Source organism: Aptenodytes forsteri, unplaced genomic scaffold, assembly GCF_000699145.1.
Source record: "Aptenodytes forsteri isolate BGI_AS27 unplaced genomic scaffold, ASM69914v1 Scaffold217, whole genome shotgun sequence".
NCBI lineage: Eukaryota > Metazoa > Chordata > Aves > Sphenisciformes > Spheniscidae > Aptenodytes > Aptenodytes forsteri.
Window position 1 is genome coordinate 4,838,425 of NW_008796222.1, and position 25,748 is coordinate 4,864,172.

The 25,748-nt window shown below is 37.4% G+C and overlaps 1 protein-coding gene across 1 annotated transcript in view; it reads right to left on the bottom strand.

Annotated features, from left to right (window-relative positions):
* Positions 1-25,748, bottom strand: part of NT5DC1 (5'-nucleotidase domain containing 1) — a 162,012-nt gene that overhangs the window by 29,163 nt on the left and 107,101 nt on the right. Inside the window, exons 7-8 of the mRNA XM_009289193.1 lie at positions 23,071-23,245; positions 18,413-18,510 (exon numbers count right to left, since the gene is read on the bottom strand). Coding sequence (XP_009287468.1) covers positions 18,413-18,510; positions 23,071-23,245 — 273 coding nt within the window. The remainder of the gene's footprint in view (positions 1-18,412; positions 18,511-23,070; positions 23,246-25,748) is intronic.

Sequence of the window (25,748 nt, forward strand, 5' to 3'; positions counted from 1 at the left end):
CTTCTGCCTTCTTTGGGGTGGCTTATGGTTGGTGAGACAAAGGCTGAACTAATCAAAGTAAAAATTCAGTTTTGAAAACTGGAACATGATTTTTAATTTTACATAGGCAGTGATACAGCTTTCTTATGCTTAGCAATCCCGACATATATGTGCTCATTCATATGGAGGACTAAAAAACAGTACTACTAAAAGCTGGCAATATGCCAAAAGAACACCATAGATAAAGCTGAGAGAAAAATACAGATACCATCCTGTGAAAAAATAAACTATTTCATAATAATTCATAAGTGCTACTTATCCAATTACTAACAATTCCTTTTCTCACAATGGACTTCTGTTCTTTTGCTCATTTATAAGGCTTGATAAGACCAAAGTACAAGATAGTGTATTTTCAAATTGCCCCGGGCATATAAGAAACACAGACTCTTTAGAGAAGAGAAATAAATTAGAAAAAACAAGTTTTAAATTTTTAGTTTTACTAAAGCCTTTTTAGTTTTTATTAAAATCTGCCTTACTGCTTAATTGTGCCAAGCAACAGGCTACGTAGAGACAAGACCGAAGTTTTACTTGTTTGTCAGAAAATCAGTATTTCCTTTAGAGAAGTCAGCAAGTAAGTTTCTTTAGGAAGTTTTGATTACTGTGTTTCAGGAACTGAAAATAACAGCTTACTACAAATTTAGTAATTTGTTTTCAAATCTGTCAAACCATTAACTTTATACCTTCCCAGGAACAGTCTGGCTAATGAACAAAGTGTTTCTATTTAAAACATTGATATGATGAAATACAAGCAAGGCCTTTCTTCCTTGGAAAAGGAAAATCTCTTTTTGGAAAATGATTCATCTGCAAGTTCATTTTTAAATGTAGTTCATGTGCAGATTTGGTGAAGCTTTTTCCATAATTTTTTTAAATTGTATTTATAACTCAGAGAACTTCTATTTTGGCAGGGTAAGAGGGCAATAAATACAGAATTTCATTTCTTCCTTGCACATATTTTGTAAGTTTTGGGGTTTTTTTTAATTGGGATCTTGGAGAGGTACAAAATAGCAAGAAAAGAAAGAAATTCCCTCCCCAGAACAGTTTTATTCTGGACCTCATTAGTTTTGTAAGAAGCTCCAGAGCCTTATAAATGAGGAACTCCCAGACAAATGTCCCCAAATAACCCTATCAATATTAATATCATAGTCATCCTAGATATCCCTATATAATTATAGAGAGAGACAGGCTTTTCCAGAAAGCATTCTGAATTCAAGTAAGTTAGGAGAGGTATGGTAATTGAGGAGAAAACTGACATAATCATTTCAGGAAGATGCAGTTCAGTTCAAGCAACAGTCTATAACCTTTCTTATTAGGGTGTGCTTCACTGCTGTGCAAAAATTTGAAGAGTGGATGGAAGCAGAAGATGGAGGGAAGCACAGAAGATGAGATGAGGGCCACCAGTCAGTTCTGACCTAGCCTGTCACTTCAGAAAAATGTTTCAGTTTTCATAATTAAAATAAAATTGAGACACACAAAGCATCTTCTTTGCACTGTGCAGACTGTAATCTTTCGGTTTATCCTAACCCTCTAAGTCTCTCTAGTAACACCTACTGAAATAAGGCATATTGCAATTTGCTCTTGGACCATACTCTTCCCCACTGAAAATTGACACTGCAGTGTAGTGGGGAAAAATTTCCTGCCATCATTTACTTTGGCCTCAGACATGAAAAAAAAGAACAAAAGTTCTTTAATCCTCAGTTACAGAAAGACTAAGATTTTTTTTTTCCTTACATCTTAATACTTCAGGTATAAAATATACATGTGAACTAGAATAGACAATTTGATTCTGGACAAATGTGTCTTCATTAAGCAATATATGGGCCCTTCTGAAAGGGGCTTTTGTGTTTTATTTCTCCAGATTCTTAAAATCTGTTATTTCAAAGGGCATAATACTTGCAAAGTAGACATGAGCATGCATAGTTATTGCACATACTCATTTGCCTGGAATACACAATAGACATTTTCATTAACTTTTATATGAAAACTATTTATACGGCCAAGTTGAGTTATGATTTATAAGAAAGCTCCATTCTTTTTTCCTAACTTATTACACTACCTCAAATCCCTACTTTAATTTTATTGATTAATTCTGTCTGAAGTGCCAGCTCTCTAAATATCGTCTGCCTCTGAAAGGGGCCGTTTTACATCAACCTTTAAAGACTAACTTAAGATTCAAGATTCCACAGGTAAAAAATGAAATTTGGGAATTAAAAAAAAAAATAAAAATCCACCCAGCCTTCTGCCTGTTAATTATTCCATAGCTGCAGACAGTGGTTATTAAAACCTTGCTCAGACTGTCCCTCTGACTCAGTAATTAAAAAAGAAGAACCCCACCCCAACCCACAACAGTTTCCTTAGCACAGTGCTGCTGCCGAGCCCGGCAAGCTCAGCAAGTGGCGGCAAGAGTGTTCCTGGAGAGGGCAGGGGCCTGGCCACTGGAGCCCGGGCATCTCCCTGCTGCTGTGTGGAGGTTAAAATACTCAAACATGCTTTTTTTCCTGTTGGAAAAGGGGGAATTTCTTATGAAAAAAAAAAAAAAGAGAGAATGGGAAAATATTATTCTCTCAGTGCTTCACAGGTATCCTGCTATTTAGAAGTTGTGAAGTATGCTCATATTTCTAAACAAATCTGGATGCCTTAGAAAAATAATTTTTTTCTGGAAATAAAAGTTAACATCTGAGACTACTGAAAGTGGGGTTCTGGCTCCTGTTGACCCAAGACTTCTTTTTATTACATGGTAGAAGAGAAGCATTACATTACACACTTAAAAATCATACAGATATTAAAAACATTTGAATATGGCTGGGGGGGGGGAGACTACCTTGGCATTGCTTCATATATGTACTAAACTGTGAGTATTTTATAGGTTATTAATAATACTTAGCACTTCAAGTAATAATAAAAAAACGCCTCTTTAATTATAATCAGAATATGATGGCATTAAATAGTTAAGGAGCATTTTCTATTAGAAAATACAGAAACTGCCACTAATAGTTTAAAATCATAAATATGACAGAATATCAAACATACCAGAAAAGAATAAAATATCAAAACAATCACAGTGGGTGGTCTTGTTCAGTAGTAAATAGACTTTTTTTTCCTGATACATTTTCTGCCTTATATTTTGTTTCCCTTTGCTTAAGAAAATGTTGAAAAAGCACCAAAAGGCAGTTCGGGACCTAACACTGATTTTAGCTTCAGAGAATCTCCCCTTGGAGACATATCTCTGTTCATGTATCATCAATGAATCCCAATGGGGATTTTGCAATTTTATTGCAGTAAGGAGGCTCCTTATAGGCTCTTACTGTATTCTCTACTGCATTTTATATTGTTACTATCCCTTCTAGAAAAAAAAAAACCACAATCCTTAAAAAATTTGGGGTTGTGCAGTGCGCCCTTGCCATGAGCAACGTGCACATTAGGGTCCATCACAGAAAGCCTGTAACAGAAAGTGCTAAAGAAAGAAAACTGTTTGGAGTTGTGCTGGTGAATAATTAGGTGGCACTACAAGTTACAGCTCACCAGGAGAAAGAGGAGAATGTAAACCAGGAAACCTCCCCAGACCATGGGTGTGCTGGAGTGCGGGCCAGCTGCGGAGCAGGATGGCTACGCAGCCAGCTCCTCGAGCGCGTGCCTTGCCGAGAGGTGTGGGGGAGCTGTGCCCGAGGATGTCCTTGGGAAGGGTGCTCGTCCTTGCGGGTGCAGCACGGAAAAAGCATCCTAATGCAGCTAGTGTTTGGGGGACTGTGGTCGGCTGCACGGGGGGAGGATGCTGCACCCACAGTTTGGTCTGGATTAGTCTGGCTTTTGGGATAGGGAGTCACCAGTTCTGCCGCAGATTTCCTACCTCACCTTGGGTGCTTGGTATGTAAATAGAAGTGTTAAAGCTCCCATATATCAGAAGTCCTAGGAGTGTAAATATATTAAGGTTCATTAAGTATTTCCATACAGTGGCAACAACAGCCGTTTAAGTGACTTAGGGGGGCAAAGTGAGATGAAGATGAGAGAGGTAGAACTGGATTTATGTAGGCTGGATAAAAGAACAAATAACTGTGCTGTGCAGTTGCTCAGGCCATGAATGCGGAGATGAGAGACAGTGGGAAAACTCCTGGGGGCCAGAGAAACTAAGAAACATTTTCATCTTCTTTCCATTGCTTTGTGCCTCTTCTGCCCCTTTGCAGCTCCTGTCTATGGAGGGTGTGCCTCCCGAGCTCCCTCTTGAGACTTAGGACCTGTGACGGACGGGGAGCAGAAGGGAAGGACAAGGCCCTGTGACAGAAGACAGACAGGTGACGGCGAGTTCAGTTTTGAAGTCTGGGGAGAATTTCACAGCCCTGTGGACCACAATCATGGATGAATTCAAATGACAAAGAATGTGCCAGGGTTAGTACAACTGGCAGAGACTTTGGATGCTTTTTAAGCTCTGCTATGGGGCCAGGCGTGTCAGGGAACACCAGAATGAAAAAGAACAAGAAACCCTGTTCCTATTAGGTCTGTTGAGTTATAGTAGAACTTCATATTTAATAAACAAAATGAAATACGTTAGGAAATTAATGTTCTAACAAAGAGGAAAAGTTTTTTTTTGTGTGAAACAGTCACTGTAAATCTCAGAACAATGTAACCGGGCTGGAGATGGCAAGGAAAAATGGAAACTATTCCTTTCTGGCAAAGTACGTTTAGTTACTCTTTGATGGGAAGGCTGACATGAAAGATTTGTAGTAATGAGTTTTTTGAAGAAGTAAAAGAGAAATGATCCCCGTGACACTTCCTATGATACTTTTCCAGTTCTTATCTGTGTATTTCATCTGGTTTGCAAAACCACTTAGTGACTATATGAAAATGCACTTTACCTTGTTTCTCAGAACCAAGAACATTGTGCCAGATCTCTGTATGCAGGATTGTCACAGATAAAATCTCTTGCTACTATTATTCCAGAAAAAATAATCATCTGGGAAGGCTCAGCCTTAGTCTGGCAGTATCAGGGACACCTGGGATCTGCGGACAGTAATAATATATAAAGTGGTTTCACAGCAGATAAGAATCAGGATAGAATTAACGTGTTTACTAATGAGGAGAAAAAGACCTGGGGTCGCTAACTCTACCTAGAAAAACATGCAACATACATATTGAAGTTTAAGACATCTGGAGTCCTATGTGAATAATAAAGAAAGACTGAAGAACAAAGAGAATGAGGAAGAAGATGGTACATCACTTTTACCTTTTCCTGAGCTTTCAGCTTGCAAGAAGTAATTCCCTTCTGAACATCAGCTGCAGAGGACTTGCTAAACAATGCAGTGTCCCACAATCGATTGCCAGCCAAGAAATGTCCAGTTTTGTGTTCTCTGACTTTTTATTTCCCTGTATTGGGTGGGAGAGGCAGAGCTGCTCCTGAACTAGGTAACTCTCTACCCACCTGAGATTTCTCCCATGCGCAATAAATCCACACCTGCTATTTGTTGCAGCTCTCCTCTGCCACTTACCGCTTTCACGTTCTCCCGGGTGCTTCATAAACATTAGGTAAGCCTTGGTATTTAGAAACTGGGAAACTGAGGCAGAGATTCACTGTCATATCAAAGTGAACCAGATCTCAGTCCAGGCTTTGGTCATGATTCCTCCTCATGTTTTCAGCTCATTTCTAGGGCTTCCTAACCAGCTCCTTTCACTACTTGCTTCCAATAGCAGATCTGATGCCTGCAGTACAAAAATCAAAATGTGCTTTCTGCAAAAAACAATTCTACAGACTAACCTTAATAAAAGCTTGACATTTTGGGAGAACACACAAAAGAACTCTAAAGCTCCTTAATGAAAACCAGCACATACAGATTCATGGAAACTATGCTGAAGGGAAGCTTTCTGCAGTGGTTGCCAGCCCTCGTTCTGCCAGGAACGTACCATACACAACTCTCTATTTTTGTTCTACAAACGGCCTCAATCCCAGTTTCCAAATTAATTAAAAATCAAATCACAAGGTAACTCTTTATGAAGTTCTGTCTAATCTACTTATTTTTGAATCCTACAGAAGAAACCAATTAAACAAAGAAGAAAGATGAATAAAAACTCCAATTTCTATCACGTATTGCTTACACATGTGATCTATGCAAAGAATGATTTTTCCCTGAAAAGTCATACTGATAAGTCCTCCCATGACGCAGGTAATCTTTCTTTCTTCCAGAAATTCCTTGTGGATTTTGACAGCTGTTTAAGAACTATAATGTGAAGTTTAAAGTAAATGTCCACCAACCTAATTCACACAGGTTTGCACTTCTACTTATTTGAATCCTACAGAAGAAACCAATTAAACAAAGAAGAAAGATGAATAAAAACTCCAATTTCTATCACGTATTGCTTACACATGTGATCTATGCAAAGAATGATTTTTCCCTGAAAAGTCATACTGATAAGTCCTCCCATGACGCAGGTAATCTTTCTTTCTTCCAGAAATTCCTTGTGGATTTTGACAGCTGTTTAAGAACTATAATGTGAAGTTTAAAGTAAATGTCCACCAACCTAATTCACACAGGTTTGCACTGAATCTTAGTGGAGTGGTAAAGTTTACAAACTTGTATCGATCCATCTTGCAGGCAGCCGGACCTTGGCTGCTGTAGGCATAGGAGTAGACCTGCACAGATCACAGCTTTCTACTCAGCAGGTAGCCTGGTTCTATTCAGTTGCTAATATACTGGTGCCTAGAGACATTTGAGATGCCCTAAGGTCCTCCAGCACCTTAGCCCAGTTGTAAGCTGGGAAGGCATGGGTCTTCCATTAAGTCCTGTGCCACTTCTGCAAGACCTGTGTTTGGGTTCCCTGGGGCTCTCGATTAGCATTGGAGGTCTATAACTAGGCAAGGAGTGCACCATGACTGGGATTCAGCCCCAGATGCAGAAACATGAGGTAAAGGCTGTACAGTAGGAAGCACAGCCGCTGCAGGTTGCAACACTGAGTCAATGGGGCCAATGTATTCTGTAGAGTTCAGCGTAGGCACTGCTGTTTGGGCAGCTGTACAGCCCTCCACTGACCGTGTTGGCTAGCTCTTCGTTGCCTATAATGGGAGTCGTCTGAGTAATACCAAATGATAGATAGCCAGAGCAGTTTCTATATACTGTGGTTTCTGTATCCATTCCTGGTACTTATTTATTTCAAAATAGACCTCTGTGATTTCTGACATATGGCGTCACCCTTACAATGTAGTTGTGAGTCAATTTTTATTTAAGGGAGAGGCTTGCAACTGAATGTAAAAAAATTAGCTTCTGAAAACTATCCATTTCTCTGATACAGGTTTCGCAAGAAAAGAAGCCAGGTTTTGAACTAAGCTACCAAGGGTGTAACATCCTACTTATAAACAGCAGAAGAGTTTGGTAATGATCTGCATGAGTTAATAAGCTTTCCAGTGGGACTTTTATTATTCCATGGACAAAATAAAATGTATCTGTTTAACATCTTATATTAAAAATGCACAAAACAGATCAAAAGGAAACATGCATTCTCTTAATGCCAAAACAGCTGCTGGTTTGTTTCCCTAGTGTTCCCTTCAGTCTTTTGGTATTTCCAATTTAGCTCTTCCCCCCGCCAGTCATGGGCGGACACTCTTATGTGTGCTGGGAAATAGAATGAAGGTGAAAAGAAGTATTTCATATAACCAGAAGCAATATTAAAAAAACCTTCTAGTCTAGAATTCTGGATATTGAATTATCTATATAAATAATTGCTAGACATTCTTCAGGTATTATGTTATACTAGTATGAGCTCCCATGTATCCAATGTAAAGGAGCCACAAACTACTTGATCATTGAGACTACATCTTAATGTTCTCTTCGATAAATTAAATTAAGTGAGCTTACATGTCCCTCAGACGCAATTGCTTAGCCAATCCTTTCAAACTCGCAGCACTTCTATGGAAGTATAAACATGAGAACTGAAGGTATTATTTCAGAACAGGTCCTACTAATGCTGCAACGAGAGTGAGTATTGCAAGTCTTGCTCATGTATGGAAGATGTGCATTTGGGTCTTCACATTCAGTGTGAAATCTTCTGTAAATCCCAAGTCTTTTTGAGCATCACACATTGTTAGAGTATTATCACACTATAAATGTGATCTATGTTGAGTGCTGACTGCTTTGCTTCTAAATCTTGCATAGCGTTTGGCTGTCTTTTCTCAGAGACTATGGAGGAAAAAATCATCTCCTCTTAATAATCTTTTCATGTGTTGGAGGAAAATTCCCTTAAGCCAGACAAGTCTGTTTGCTGAACACAGTTTTGTCTGGAATACAAACTAGTCATTTAGGTATGTTGGCTTTGGTTTTGAAAACACAGACTAGGATACGGCAATTCACGTTCTGCGGGGACTCACTATGGAGGATGGGGTTGACAGGCCCTTAGCAGCTCATTCTGCTGTAAAAACAAGCTGCATTTTTTGGATGAATTTGGCTTCCTAAGTGTGGGAGCTTTCGTGCCTTATCTCTCTGGTACTGCAGGTACAATCCAGATCAGACTCTATCATGGTTCCATTCTCTGCTAATATCCTGAAATAAAAGAAAATAAAATAGCAACACCAGAAGGTGGTCACAAAACTATGATTGAGGATTTTCTATAGATCTTGACTTTTAATGACCTCCCAGTCATGACATATGTGTTTAAATGCAATTATTTATAACTACTATATTTAACTCACTTTATCTGCAGTTCATATAGTTATTAAATGTTGTTGTTAAAACAACTGTTACTTTTAAATTCTGATGTCACCTCTTTGGCAACCATATTTAAAGCATCATCATGACTTACAGATTTTACAACCTATTTCACTGAAATAGGTTATTTGATAAACTTCTTCTAAGTACAGAGGCTTGGAAAACATAAAATAATTCACCATATTTAAAAGGCATTTGACATGCTTCTCTATGAAGAAAGTTTCTTCCATTAAAATTAGACATAAACATGACCTGATTACCAATAACCAATTTTAAGAAATCATTGGTATGGAGCTGTCTTCCAAAACAAACAACTACTCTATCCTATTGCTTTCAATAATTTGAAATAATTATTGAATAATTATTGAATAATTTCAGTATAGAACACATCAAGTTTGTAGGTCCAATTCCTTGAACTTATAAAGGATATATCACTGAACCATAAAAAATAAATCCAGCAGAATTAATTGCAATTATGTTATCTTAATTTCCCCATTATGATAAACCTTTGGAAAGGGCTAAAAGGATTTTCACAGTCAAAACTCTCACGGAGTCCTTATGCAAACTTAGTTTACAGTTCTTTACTGCTTCTGGATTAGGACATTAGAAATGTTAGTTAAATATGCAGATCTGCCAGAGATATGATTATGGGTAAGTCAGTCATTCAATCTCTCGGTTCCTTGGCTCTAACAGAAAAGCCAGTGCTTTTGTTTTTTTATCATTTGTTTATCTGGTCTGCCTGTGGGGTCCTTGAAGACAGAGACTGACTCTTATCATGTGCTTGCACAATACCTTAAAGAATAGGGGTTTGAGTATTATCCAGGCCTTGAATATAATGTAATATAACCAATAACTAGGATTTTGCAGTAGTGTTAGTTAGTTACTGTAACTCCTTTTGAAAATGAAAATACACTTTCCACAAACAAAGAATTCTGGTTTTGGAGTACTTGGCAATTATGCTAAACATGTTTTCCAGTTTTAACAAAAGGAATATTGTTGATATCCAGCTTTTGAAAGCAGCAGCTTTAGCTTTCTTTGAACTAACTTTCTGTAATATTCTTACCAGCTTTATGCCAAACACGGTATTTAATATCAAAGGTAATCAGCTGAAGCAACCCCTGCTGTCTTTTATGCAGAAGCGCTTTGCAGTTTTTCACTGTTTTGAGTTTTGGATGAATAACTTCTTATTCCTTTTATCCTCTGAGGTACTTTGAACACTATGCAAACATATAAAGAACTTGGCTCAACACATTTACTTTAGTTTTTTCTTTTAAAGTAGGATAGACATTGGAGAATGAATCCATATTTCAGCATTCATCTTGATACTTCAGAAACAACTTCAAAGACTATTTAATTTTTTTCTATTTTCTTTTTTAATAAACAAGGAGTTGTTTATGAACAACAGTGGAAATAATGGGGCCTATCTTCCTATGAAGTTGCGTCTTGCAGTTGGATTCACTGAATGTCTCATAGGGTGCAAAGTCTCATGGATGCTCTTCCTGTAGCTGGGTCATTTGTGGCCAGGCTCTCCCGGACGGATACTCTGGTATCTAATCAGGGGTAAGTTTACACTGCAGCTTTTCTCTGAGTTGGCAGTGACAGACCCATTTTTTCCTCTCCAGCCTGTAGAGGCTGTAATATCTCTGAGAATACTAGGCCACACTCAAATGTGGTTGAAATTGCATCACTGATAGAGGTTTGCAGTAGGGGGTGGGCAGAAATTCCTACTCACACATGCCATGTGATTGCCTAAGCCTCAATGTTTAGGAAAACAGACTAAATGTTAAAGAATTAGTCTGTGTCCTGGTAGCTCTAGCTTCTGATGTGCTGTAAAATGCCCAAGTGAGACCAGTCATTGACGAGAATATGTCTAAACAATGCAATGAGAATCTGGCCTCCCAGCACTTCTGAAGCAAAAACCAGTGAAGCCCATTCCAAGAAAAACAGAACAAAACAAGAACGCTCCAATCCTCTCCGTAGGAGAAACGCATGGCCTCTCTGCTCAGATTGCCTAAAAGGATGTACTGTAAGGGAAAGTTTGGCTTCCTTGTTCTTTGGCTACCACACAGCCTGACTACTACAGAGTGGCAACTTACAGAAATTACACCAGCTAAACTACGCCGTTGTACGAGTGGATACATGTACCATCAGTGCAAACTGCAGAGTGGCTCCTTGCGTCATTTTACAAAAGGGTTATAGGTGATACACTGCCAATTAGTAATAAAAATGTACTTCCTCAATTTCTCATTCGGTATCTCTGCAGTGGAACCAAAATGGAAAACCCACTTTTTTTTATGAGGCAATGACCATCAAATATGGTAGCCAAGGACTTTGAAAACTATCAGAAAAAATGAAGCTTTATGCCAACATTTTGCTATCAACTGTTAAAAATGTATTGTGTCTGTCTGTGACTTTAGCAATCTACTCTGCAAAAGGATGCGGGTATGCACTGGCCCAACTTTATTTTGATTTTTGCATCTGTTTTAAATGCTTTCACATACACCACTGTACTGAACATGTAAAAACAAAATCCAGACTGTTCTCGTCAACTAAGACTATGTTTAGCAAACATGAAATAAAATTTAACTGTTAGAAAAGATGTCCTTAACATCTCCCTTAAAGTCTCCCATCTTACCTATCCCATGACTTAATTACAAACGTTGATGACGTGATAAGAAATGATCACCTCTCTATTCTCAAATGATTCCCAAACTGTTGATTTCAAACTACACACAGGTACTATCTAGGAAACTTTAAAAAGACAAATTGGTAAAATCCCTTTGATTACTAGGTAACATACACTGATTTTTTAAATGTTTGTCTACAGCACATAAATAATATTGGGAAACCAGAAGTCCCTGAGACAGCTGTTTACATTGTCAGAAAAAAATCCGTTGAGTGGCTGAAATCTGTGCAAACGCAGTACACAGAGTGGAATAGTTTTAGACTAAGATCATCTAAACAAAGGATGGGAGGTGAAACACTTGACCAAGGAGCCTGACATTGTAGATTTTTGGAAATACCCTCAGAGCTTCTTCGGTGGATGATGAATATCTGTATGAAAACAAACCCTGTTATATGAGATTAAGTTTGTTTTTATGTGTGGCCTACTGTCAGCCCTACTGGCCTATCCTAGGCTGCTTTTCAGAAAGTGGAATCAGGCATTGACCATGCTGCGAAGAGGGTGTCCAGAAATGATGGATAAACCGAAAATCCCTAGTTGAGATAAAAGCAGGGAATTATTTCTCGTACTTTATCCCTTAAAACAGTAGACCTCCTACTGCAAGCTAGATACAGAACCTGTTTCTGGTATTAGAGAGTTAGGAGACCCTTGATCTTAACATCATGATCTCATGAGCTACAGAAAGACCTAGTTTTGAAAGTCAGAGTACAAAATATGATTATTTATTAGTTATAACCTTCCTTTTTCTTTCCTAAATAGCCAGAAAATACATGAAAAATAGTGCCGATATACTATACAGAATTGTTAAAGAAGATTTCCTTGAAAAGAATTGCATCGCTTTCACAGACTATATGGCACTGTGGGATGTTATAACAATATAAAGGCAGTAACTTTAGAAGACATATGGGAAACATTTATGGACTTTATTCCTCCTGAATAATGCAGTCCTCAGCCAGTGCAACCTTTATATGCCACTCTGTCACAAGCTCTCAGCAAATATGCATTCTCATGTGGCCTCGTGTTATAGAATATTTCCAGACAGGCTGATATGAAAAGGCACCATCTCCAGAAGAATGGCAGCACGTACAGCTGCATTAAACAAAGGAACACCCCGAGTCATTGGAAGAGTAGATTACACAGGTGTCCTTTGCTGATGGTGTTGTTATTCTGCTTGTGTCTTCTGAGAAGTGGGAAAAGAGGCCCTTTGTAGTCTCCCCCCAAAATGCTTCCTGAGCCCACAGAGCCTCTATGAGGGCAGCTCCGCATCCCCTGCTGTGGCTGGAAATGCGAATCTGCATAGTACCTGCGTAAATCAGCTTAAGCTATCTGTTTGACACATTATACTTATTTCAAAAGTCCTCCTTGAAGCAATGGTAGAAGTCAAAAAGCAAAGACTTGAAATTCAGAAAACCCCATCAGAGTGAAATCCCTCTCCTCTTTGTGTTTACATGTGCTGCTCTGCTCTTACTCTGCCTTGTCCTGTGCTCCCCCTTCCCATCACCCGGCTCCCCTAGCCCCTCTCTGATTCATCTTTGTCTCACACACATGCCATTGCACACCTCTGCATTTAGGTCAGGAGATTTTCCTCCCCCCCATCTCCTCTGCTGCTCGTGGAGGAAGCAGTAGGCATCCGAGCTTCAGTGTTCAGTGATAAGGACATACCAGGGATCCACGTCAAATGACAGAAGAAGTCATCCTATTTAATCCCAGCAATGACCAGTGGCTGGAGGAGTTCAGCACAAACCAAATCTGTGCAAAATACGACAGTCTTTGCAGACTGAGGACCACAACCCATACATTTGGGTAAGGATTCACAGGTGCAGGAAAAGACCAGGTTCCTATTGGGAGAGTGAGCTCTCCACCAAATATCAAGTCTCTGCATGAAAACACCAACAATTGTGCTGTTGTATCTGTGATGAGCTAAAGGCTAAATCTAAAACTATTTTTAAATTGAAATTTGAATCTACATTTAAATATGAAGATCTGATTATCAAAGCAAGACAAGATTGGTAAGAAGAGATGATCAGAACAACTAACATAGCCAAAAAGAGTAGACAAGCTCTTTTCAGTTTTAACCTCACTGGTTGATGTAAAAGAAAAAAAAAAAATTCTTTCCTTATCAAGGTAGCCTTCACTGTAGAGGTAGCAACTGAGATACCTATTACATAGCAATTATAGCAACTGAGCTATATTGTAGACTCAATTCAATGTGTTTTGGTTGAAAATTTAATCAGAATTTTCTAGAGATGGCATTTATATTCTTCAAATCAGTGAATAATGCAAGACTATTTAAATGATATATTCCCTTGTAACGGTGCAATATCCTCTGTTTCAAAATTTCCACATTTTTAATAGATATTCTACAGTTTTACTAAAGGTCTTAAAAAATTTACTGGGTAGTATTTTGGTATTCTTCTGGCAGTACAGACAGAAGTCTCAAATAAAAAGAATGACCTAAAGAGAAGTTATATGGCTTACACATTTAACTTCCAGGAAAATGAAGGCACTCCCTTCCTGATCCCACTCCTCAGGCCTAAAAGGCCTTAGAATACAAATGCATAAAAATAGTTATATAGGATCAGCCCTGATTCTCCACCCAGTTCTGTATCCCATCTCTGGCAACAGTCAAGCCCAGATGTCACAGAAGATGGCAGAAGAAAACTTAAATAGCAGACATGGGATCACCTCCTTCTTCTGAAGTCTTGCAGCCCCTAATAATCAAAGACAGTCTTCAGCCTGGAAGTATGTCATTTTATATCCTATCCCCTTATTTTCTTTTCTAATTGGTTTTTTTCAGTTTATAGCATTTTCCTGTATTTTTAGAAGGCTAGAGAAGAATGACTGAGGGAGGAAAAAAGCTTCTGCAGTGAGTTGTTAAAATGGCAGTTACCAGAGAATCGTAAAAAATTGGAGGACTGAAAGAGTTTCCTAAATTGGGGGCTACATCACGTAGCAGAGGCACCATAAGCTGGACAGAAATTCAAGTGCAGGAGTAAGGCAGACAGCCTGGAAGCGCAATTGGAAATGGGCTTTGAACACCTGAGACTCTCCACAGGAGAAGGAGAGCGGGTTTGTTTCTCTGGGCGTTGGGTAAGGGCACACGATCTCACAGAAGTATGGCATCCACTGGTGCTCCATATATAGGACTGTTTTCCGCCTATACCTATATGTACACATATATACGAAGATATACATACATTTTTAAATATGCATTGTACATACAGACACTGAACAATCAGCAACTCATTTTCAGTTTATCAAAAAAACAGATCAAAAAAGACGGTAAGTGTTCCTGAGCTGGAAATGAAAGGTATAAAAGCCTTATTTAGGACCAAGTGAGAACTGCCTGTGCATACAGACTTAATAGAAGGCTTTCACGGAATTTACGGTTATCTCTGGCATTTCTATTTTAATTTTGCATTCTAAAAAATGTATTTGACAATGATCAGAACTGCCAGTCAGGCTAGTAATTTGACATACATTAACGAGTGATGTGATAAAGGGAAAGCTCTGTTGTCAAATGTTACAGAAATCTTGGTGTACTGCAGATTATCACGAGTCACAACTGTATTTGCTATTCGTATTCCTTCAAGTCTTTCATGGAATGATGTATTATTTTAAGCTGGATGTAGCTGTTGAAAATAAAGAAAATCCTACATTCTCAACATAGGATTTACACAAACGTTTTTGACCTGATCCTTAGATGCAATAGCTCAAGATACTATTAGTACTTCCAAGAACCATTTAAAGAATTTCTTTGTGTAAAAGAAAATGTAACCTTGTGAATAACAAGTAAATTACGGGGTAATCGTATTATGGGAGTAAAGGTTTTTTTGTATAGCACTGTTCCCATAAACTATGTGCTTTGCTACATAAGCTACCCCTAACTATAAAACCTGTTTTGCCAGATAAAAATAAATGTAGCTGTTCTAAAACCTGGAAAGATACATATAAACTGTTCCTCCATTTAACAGAGTGGTACTTGGAAAGAAAATTATGAAAATTAAATAATTAACTATTGTGCTTTTCAGTGCCCCAGTTCAATAAAAAGCAGTCACACAAATATTTTAAGATTTCAAAGTGTTTTGTTTGCTTTAAATGATGCATGTCTTGAAACTCAAATGAAGCAGTGATGCATTTTTAATTGCGCAATTAAAATAATTTTTCATGGTTTCTAAATGGTTTAGTTCTAAAATTACTTGTCTACTGAAAAAACATTTCTGCAGAGCAGTTATCCGATATCACATTTCTAGACAATGCCTTCTTTGTCATCTTGTCCTGTTTCTCGTCCTCCTTCAAATGTTTAATGAACACAGTCACCTTTTTGAAATTATTCACTGAAAAGAATCTATCCTTCTCTTTAGTAAACTTTAAAACCTTTCCCTTAGTAAATCTGCAGCAAAAATTCTGTTATATATAAATAAAATTTAGCTCCGGTACACAATGCAACACTTGGGGTGTTTGAAATTAAGAACACATTCCATATTTTGTGCCTTAAGTCCATTTATAACACACTTCCCTTGGAATAGAAGGGAATATGGTATTATTAGGAATTTATTGTAATTCAGACCCACTGATGGATGGCATAACATGGCTGAAACTCAGCCCTGGAGAAACTGATAGGATTGATAAGCAATTACTTCAGTTCATTTTCTGCAACAAATTTCTTCATGGGACAAGCTTTGTTTCACTTACTGGAGCTTTTTTCCCTAAATTACACTAACAAAAGTTTACTCTTTGTGCTTTAAGAAAATATTTACTATGATGTCCACCTCTAGTTTTTTTCCTATCTCAAAGCAAAAATAAGGAAATTTTGTCTCCCTGATATGTCCAGTGCTTTCAGAGAAGAGAGGATCTGAAGCACAGCAGCTAAACTCTTCTTCTGCCCGAAATCTACAGTGGCAAAAGGAAGATAGAAACTAGAAACCGAAACTTTGAATTTTCAGTGGTTCTGATATGAAAGAAAGCCTTAAAAAAATTCTGGAAACTGGAAAACCTCCCCTCCCAAAAATGTGTTAGAAGCTCCACTGTATGCTGTTTCAGAAATGAACTGTGTTCCTTGGTATCTGCGGTGACTGGGTGAAAATATCAGTGCCTACCCTGAAGCTATACATTTGTTGTAACACAGAGGGAGGGCAGCAAAAGACACATTATAAAAATATATTATTATTTTGGACATTTTCTCACATAATTGCTCCTATTTTGATGGTTTAAACTTCACATACTCTTCACTACTTCAAAACACGTCTCTAAAAACCTGTCCTATATGTATAATTCTTTGCTTTGAATGTTCTGGTTGGTCTTTCAGAAGAAACCAGTTACTGTCAATCAAATACAAAAAAATCCACTCACAGGTTAGTAGTTTCAGCAAATTATTTATCTGATGATTGCTTTAGTTACATTTGTGTCCCTTATCTATTGAGATAGTGAGGTCTTCAGAACATAAAGTACATTTTATTCTGTATTAATAAGGTATTCATGTAATGAGTGATCAACCCTCGCTTGAGCCTCTTTGCAATGCCAAAATATAGTGAATGAAAACCAGTAAGTCAGTAAGAGGACTCCAGGGAATGCTGTTCCTGTTTGAACGCATGAGAAAGAAACAGCTTCATGAAAATTGGTACTTAAAAACTAATAATGTAATTAAGATAATGCTACACAATATTTCTCAATGGAGACAGTAATTTTAAGTCTTTTCCCTCTGTTCTGCCCTGGTTTGTACAAAAAAAATTTGTTGAAATATCTTGGAGCTTTCTGGCTGTCTATTAAATTTACTGAAACTGGCCAACAGGTTCAAAAGTTGCTGGCTGGATTACTGACAGAGGGACACAGCAGGATTTCCTTAGGAAGTCAGGCTAATCTGATTGTTTAAAAAATATCCAAAGTGAATTACATTTTATTTTCAACTTGCATTATATGAAACTAAATAAAATGATTGCAGAACTGAGCCTTCTTCATCCTTTATGTTTTTGCTTCCCCCCCATTTCATATAAATAGTTTCAATGTCCCTTCTGAGCTTATTTTTTTCTCAGGTTGTCAACTTGACAGTTTCCTATTTGAACTAATCCTTTAAAAATCACATTTAAGATATGTCTTACTTATTTTTCGTATATAAAATGGCAAAACATTAAAATGCAGTTTCAATATGTATTTCCGCTGCTCACTTTAGTTTTACTGTAAAAGTTCCACAGGCAAAATTTCTTTTGGGCTGGAACAGCTGACTTTCCTGTCATAAAATGCTAAAATACAGTTCAATATATGCTGACTTATGCTATTTTGGATATAAGATTAATTTTCAGGTAGCACTTAATCATAAGGGTATTTACCAAAATATGGAAAAATTAACTGTGTTCAGCCATGTTACTATTGTTATTTGTAGTTCAATGAACACTGTTCTTATAAACCTCTTTTGTTAAAACCTTAATTACCTAATGGACAACATTGCCAATCGTTTCAGATTGTTTTAATTAAATTAAGTGAGTACAAGGGCACTTCCTTTTCGCCTACTCTCTCATTATTTAGCCAAAGTACACACATTTAATACTGTCAGATTTCCATCATAAATCATGTCCTTCAGTCTTGCAGTTTTATTTGTACTGTTCTTTGAATTTCCTTTAAATTCTTGAAATATTTCTGCTGTGTTGTTTCCCAGAACTAAATTTCATTTTCTGTGTATGACCTTGTCAGCACAATAAAGAAAAGGATTCTTACTTTTTCACTAATGATGCAATATCTGAGCCTCAATACCATTTTTAATTACTGTTGCAGCTCTCCCTTTTCATTGTCCTCAGCGCTGTAATTCTTAATTTCTCAGTGCTCCTCAGTCTTAAGAGAATTTTTTACTAATATCTCTATATCTCTGGAAGAGTTTTGTGTAGAGTCCATTTTTCCCCCAGTGCTAGATTTACAAATTTCAAATATGTTGTCCAGTCCTCCCACTTTTATGTCTTTTTTTTTTTTTTTTTGGGAGAGGTAAGCAGATGAGAAGAGAGTCACAACTGCAACTTACCAAGAGTTCGAAAAGGTCTTTGGTTTGGGGTATGGGAGAAGAAACCAGGTTTCAAAGCATTTGTAATCACAATGTCAAAATACTCTTCAAAATCATTCCTAGAAAGTAAAGGAAATTGAATTAGCTAAACTAATAAATCAGCTAAGATGCCACTGAATACTCTTTATGACATAAGAAAGTAGCAAAACACTTCTTTTTTCCAATGCTTGTTCAGTGTCACTACTGCCCCTCTTTTCCTGAGGTTGTCAAAAGTGAGAAGACAGCTGGCTGAGAACCCACAGTGCTGTACCTTCAGGACCACCCATTATTTGTACAAAGATGTTCCTTGGCCCAGGGAGTTTTTAAATCTCAGGAGAACATGTGACAGATGACGTATTTTAATCTCAGGCAACAACATATGCATAGACAAGTAGAGAAAGGTGTAAATGAGGGACTTACTTTATAAAGCAGAATACATGAAGTCAAGTGATGGGGTAGGAAGTAACTGAAGACTAAAGACACTTAAGCGCAGGTGCTTATATTGTTGGTATCCATACTGTACATATGCACAGGCCTAATGGGTGTCTAAGATGCCACTGTAGTCAACAGAGATCTAATGAATACAGCCAATTAAGTCTTAAAGGGTGATTCCACATACCCTAAAGTGGAAATGCCATTTTGTTAGCTGAACTCTTTCTTCAGGCTCCACTGGTTGCTCTGACTAAACCCCCACTAGTTACAGGGAGGTTAGACATGTGGCTCAGAAATAAACACCTACCAAGTACGAGTCTTAATCTGCCAGCTGAATCACACCACTAAATTCAGATTTTTCAAAGATCATTAGGTCCATGAAAATACAGATCAATATCTGAACTGTGGAAATCCCATCAATTTAAACGGGATTGTATGTTTGAGCATGGTGTATAAGTGGGACTTATTTATAGTCAGGTATTTTTTAGAGACCTGTATGCAAGACAGTAACATTACAAAGCCAATAGGAAAAACAGGCAACCTTGGGGAACATTCATGCCACCTGTCCCAGGAGATGCCTGGGACATCTTATTCCTTATTCCTACTCTAGCAAGGGTCTTCTTTATTTTAAGGAATATATTAGACCTCGCTTAATACATCATCAAGCTGGGGACTATAGCAAGAAATAATAACAATGCCTACTTACAAGTTTTGAAGTTACTAAAATATAAAATCAGACAAATGTTGCTTAAAGAGTGGTTATTTTTTTTATTATTGGAAAATGTAAACTTTTCCCATCTGTGACATGTATTTTATTTTAGTGGAAATGTTTCATTGCTTAGGTGACTGTATTGCCTATAGCATCCAAAAAATGATGGATAGTCTTGCATGGAACGAAGAAGTCCCAGATGGCAAGTCCAGGATGGGTACAGGCACTGAAATGTTATCTACAGGAGAAGTTTACTGGAAGAAAACTAGCTAACTGTGCCATTTTCAAAAAATACTATTTCCCATGAGACTGATATATCTTAACTAAAAAACTGAATGCTCTCCCCATGAGCTTATCTTCAAGCTTTTATTTTGTGCTCTAAATTACATTCCAGCCTTAAAATAGAATGTCTTTAAATTTTCTTCCTCTAATGAAATTTCAGCTTTGTCTATTTTTCTCCACTTGTGACCGTATGTAAACCTTTACTTTTTAAAAGAACCAGTATCAAATATGACAACAGCGTGTTTTTAAAATTAGCTTCTGTGTGGAAGATTCCAGAAGTTGAGCAGCAGGCATGGCTCTTCTGTCCTTAGGTGAAAAGTATCGACAGAGTTAAACTTTTCAAATTAGCATGCGGTGCAAATAATGCTTCCACGGGTAAGTTAAGCTTGAACTTTCAAAATGAAGCCAACGCTTCAGGAGCACAACAAAGACTTGTGGGAACAATGGTGAGTGCTTTGTGTAAAAATGTGTAAAAAATAAAACAGAATGAACAGAGTTTTCACAAGATTCGATTAACTTTTTATTGATTTGTTGAAGAACAAACTGTTTTCTGTGGAGAGGTGTTATCTATGGCCTTTTTTGAATCATACTAAATCTCATGTACAAAGCTACTGATTTTATGAAAGCCTGTACCTTGTGTTACATTACTATGTAACATTATACACGACAAAATCTGTTCCAGTTACTGCTTGTGCTTGGTGTTGTGGCCTGTGGTTACAGTAAATGGCTAAGACAAAGGGTAGGATGTATCTCACATAACTTTAGCCACCTAAAAATTGCACGCTGAATTCACAGCCAGTGGTCTACGCCACAGACAGAGCCAATGGAGAAACATCCACATTCTTAGAAGGCAATTCATCCCAATTATTTCAGACATAATTCTATGGTACAGAATGAATTGCCAAGGATGATGCCCAGTGTTTTCACTCCACTAGCCACAGAGGGAATCAAAATGACCAGCTTCAAAAAAATCCCTAGCTTTTCGATGGCTAACATTCATGAAAAGGTGAAACGACGCTCAGCTTCAGTGACTATGTGATGACTGACTCGTCTTCAGGTGTGCTCCTGCCAATGCTTAAACATTCAGTTAACTTGACTCGCATTCTCATGGTAGGTAAGCCTGAAAAGTCACACCATGATGTTGCTACTTGTGGGAATGAACTCGCACTTGCTTCTGTAGGTTTACATGCCTTATACACTGATCCCAGCAATATGTGTGTGCTCTGGCTGGGAAACGGCTCTCATTTTATTTCAAAATGAGATTTTCTCTTAGACATCCTCTCTCCTTACCAAAATGTCTTTCAGTTAAGGACAACTTGGTCAGATGAACACAGACGGGATAGTTTGCTTTTGAAATGGTAAATGATACACTTAAGCATGAATTTCCCAGCACTGATTTTATGTGGACAATAATTTCTTAGCCAAAAAGGAACTTCTTAAATAAAGTGCAAAAAAGTTAACAGTTACAAGGTAAGGATATTAGGAGTAAGAGGCTAAAAATTCACACATATCTCCGCTTTTCATCGTTATCCTTAGGGTTTTTTTGATGTAACACTATACAATTCTGAACTTCCAGTATGATATTATTTGAAAGTAGGGAAAGAAATTAATAAAGGACTGCATAGACGTAATTCATAAGGCTTGATGTCAAGAATAAAATGCAGTTAGCCTGGTCAAATAAAAGTTAAGGGCAGAGATAGTAGGTGTGAACCTAGACTGTATTCCAGTATCGCAAAAAGCAGCACGGGTGCGTAGAGTCTTAATGTCTGATATAAGAGGCATGGAACAAACAAAAGCAATAAAAATTTTAGAATTATTTTCAGGAAAAAAATGCTTCAGTAAGGTCTAATGGACAGTGGAGTACTCAGTTCTCCAGAAGATGTCTTGGAAGCCACATTGCATGAGTCACTGGAAAATATGATTGTAATAAACACTGTAGAACATCCTACACTTATGTGGAAAGACAGAGTGATCCAGCATCCTTCTAGCAGAACAACTCTTTTCTGTCTTTTCAAAGGCAACCGACTATCTCTGCTACCTTGCTTACTGTCTTCCAGCAGGATCTCTACAGCTGCCTTAAACAGCTGAAACATTATTCACCAAGGAAAAGAAAGCCAAAATCATTATACGTGGCCAAGAATTTAGTTTTATACCAAGTTTTCATTCAGAAAACTAGAAAGATCTACACAAAAGAGTTAATTCACAGGCATCTTACTCATAAGGAGAACTGCTTTTTGTGAGGAGGTATATTTTCCCCTCAAATGAGCAAGTATAAAGTTCATGCAAGGCAGTGAGAACTCGCACAGCTGATGCTCAATTTAGCATTTAGCCCAGAGAGTACAAACGAGAAGTGATACTGGCAGGACTGGTTTTGGAAGGTAGCTCTGTTTTTCACCTTACCTGTGGTTTTCTTACAGTGTTGCTGTACTCACTCTGCTGTTCCCATGCATATCCAGATAGCCAAGGTTGGCTCACATTGCACTACTTTGTTTCTTTGATTCATTTATTGAATAGTCTCACCATGTCACCCACCTAGCTATTTGCATCACTGATTAATTCGTTTCTAGGGGTGTAAGCAATGGTTCTGCTGAATTTCACTGAATTTGACTTGACCAGTCATGTTCTTAACATTACAGCTAAAAACAGCTGTTGTGATCAGCAACTACAATCTCCACCAATTGCCAAGTGCAATGAACTACCTTTTTTTATCTTTTCTGCTGTGATCTGTAAAAGCACATTTCTCATGCACAACCATCTCTTGGAAACCACCATTGGGAGGAAGTATTTGTAAGCATATATTTGCAGATTTACTGCAAGGAAATGAAATATTACTACTCCTTGCACCCACCACTGGAGAAGCACAGAAAGGAAGTGGCTTGAATAAGACAGTCTAGCAAAAACTTATGATAAAATTGGGATTCAGATGATGTATTGGGTGTGGCCTGAAAGATATTCCCTGTCATCTTCAATCCCATCACGATGCCCAGAAAAGATGCAGGTTATAAGTGTGCTGTGGGTCAGATACAGCTCACAGGCTCATAGATGGACTACTTTGCCTTGAGTACCCTGTAACACTCTACTAGAGAGAGGCCCACCAGAAACCTCAGATCCAAACAATTCACAACACATAAAGAAACTCAAATTAACTTCCCTATAGCTCAGGCTTATCTCCAGTTGCTGTCTGGCAGATATAATTTGAAATGGACATTGCACTTACCCAAGAATATATTCACACAAGAGCCTGCAATAGTCACTGTGAGAACTAGTAATTAATAGCAGAATCTTCCCAGCACTCTTCAGTTGTTTCAGCCACTTTTTTACAGACTCGGGACATCTTTGTAAATATTTGTCTGGATGATTTTTCACTTCTGGGAAATACGTCCCACAGTCTTCTAAAAAATTAAAACATAATTATGGATTATCCAATCCTGCTCACAAACCACGTAATCCACACAACAAATTTCCTTTTATGTGCAAACAATACAATTTTAAAAAGGCGAAGCAAAGTTTAAAATTCTCCCTTGGTTGGAACTCAATATAAACCAAAAAAACAATCAAACCAAGAGGATACACTGTAGCAGAAATAAGTTTGTATGACTTTTCTCTTTTATTATGGAATTTTCTTAGTTATTTTGTTTGATGTTCTTTTGGTCATAAGAGTAAATAATACATAAATTACAGATTATAGTCTTATGCAGCAAATAATTACTTCCTGTTGCTCAATTTTTGGATACTCAATTTGTGATTTTAAAATGAGTTTAATGTTTAGAAAATGGTAAGGACCTGAAATTCCCAAGAACATCTGTTCAGTTCCTTCTGACACTTTAGGTTAGCATTGTCTGATCAATAACATCCATTTTAATATTTTTGCATTTTTCACAAGGAGCACTTTATCTATGAAAGGTTGATAAAACAAACTGGCAAAGACTCACAGGTATGTGGAATACTAGGAACAGGTGCAAAAAAAACCCTCAATTCCAATTCCAGCTTCAATAATGCTCTTTTTGCCGAATATAACAGCAATAGAATTTTACAAATACACTTGGAATGTAAGATTTTAAAAAGTGTGCAATAACACTAAGTTGGCAGTAAAAGTTACCTATTTATTAAAGTCACCAATAAATATTTACCTTGTTATAACCCATAGCTGCTTTACCAAGATGTCAAATTAACATTAAACTTACCTTTTTTTATCATTCCTATTATCTAATACTACATATTTCCTCTGTGCTCAAACCCTCTATATCCAAAAATGTCAAGCTAGTTAAAGGTCTAAAAATAAATATAATAATTGTAGAGACAGAAATGATACCAAGTATTTGGCTCTCTGGCTGTGTGTGTTATAGTATAATGAACATCACCATAGAAGATTATTTTTCTTCCAGCGTTTGTTCTATATGCAACTGTCTGTGGTCAACTTTGCTGAATGATTTAATAAATCCCAGACATTACTTAGCCTTCTGGTATGTGAGTAATGCTATTCTCTGGTTTGAAAAAATAAGATTTAAACCACTTGAACTTTAGCTATTTAATGAAAGAGAACATGTATGTTTGAAACAGTAGTATCAAAGAAAGACTGAAAGATGCTGGGTGCTAAACATAACACTATTTCATATTACACATTCAAACATCTACAGATGGCAGGAAAAAAAGTCTCCCAAAAGAAGTTTCGAATTGGCTGTTTTCACTGCAACTAGACAGGAGGCAAAAATGTCTTATTCTGTACTGTGACTTGACAGATTTCTTCCCAAAAGCTACAGAGTGGACTACTATATTTAAGGAAAGTTTCTCAAACAAAATCTCCCAACTCATAACCAGGTCACTATTCCAGTTCTTCATAGTAGTTAGGTCAGGCTGTGTAACAGCCTGTACCACGGGAATATGAGCCTGTTCCTGCAGTCATCGTTATGGGATGCCATGACATTTGCCTTGAGAACTAGCCTTGAGAGCTAGCCAAGACCAATGATTTTTTTTGATTAAATGAAGCAGATTTACAAAAGAGGGTTTCCTGTAGTGTTTTCGCCCCCTCTTTCCTGGGGTGTGAATATTGTTTGGGATGAGCAATATAGTTTTTAGGAGCAGAAGCTGCATTATTTTTTTCAGTATTATCATTAGTAACTATATTTCATATGTTATGCTATGACAATTTTTCTTCTTTGTTGTTTTGGAAAATGCACAACATTACATGAGAATGAAGGGGGACACAAACAAAGCAGGCTTGGCATTAGCTCTCACAGGTTCAAACAATTAAAAGAAAGATAGCAAAGTTCATTTATATATACAGTGATCTATCACTCTTTTTACCCTAAAGTAAAGAGATCTGTTTTATATGAACTTCACTGTTGGACACTCTTTGTTTTTCTTTCCTTATCAAATGCCTCCCACGCTCTGTTGACCATTCTTTGATGTGCAACTAATTTAATGACTTTGAGTAAATTTAATCAACACTGTCTTTTTTGTCCATACTCTGTGCAGTATCTGCTATATGACAAATCTATGATATTTGGCCTCTGAGTTACATCTGCATTGGAAAAGGTCAACAACTCTGGATTCAACATATGAGCTGAAAGAGAGTCTTATTCTAGTTTTCTATCCAGACCCTGAAGCCCAGCTGTTAATTGCAGACAAGCAATGAATCAGTTCTTGACACTGTGATCTGAAGTTTGCCTCTGGGCTGTTTGCCATATCAGGCAGAGGTACCTTAGAAGAACCCTCATTAAAGCATTCTCTACCATAATTAGGCCAACGTGGCCCAGGAAAGTAGAGTTTAACTTAATTCCTAACATTCTATTGCATCTGGTGAAGACAGTTTGGCTGAATATATACTCATACCTGTAAAGGAGTTTAACCACCAAAGCTGGCAAGATTTTACTGAAAGCCAAATAAAATAAAAGC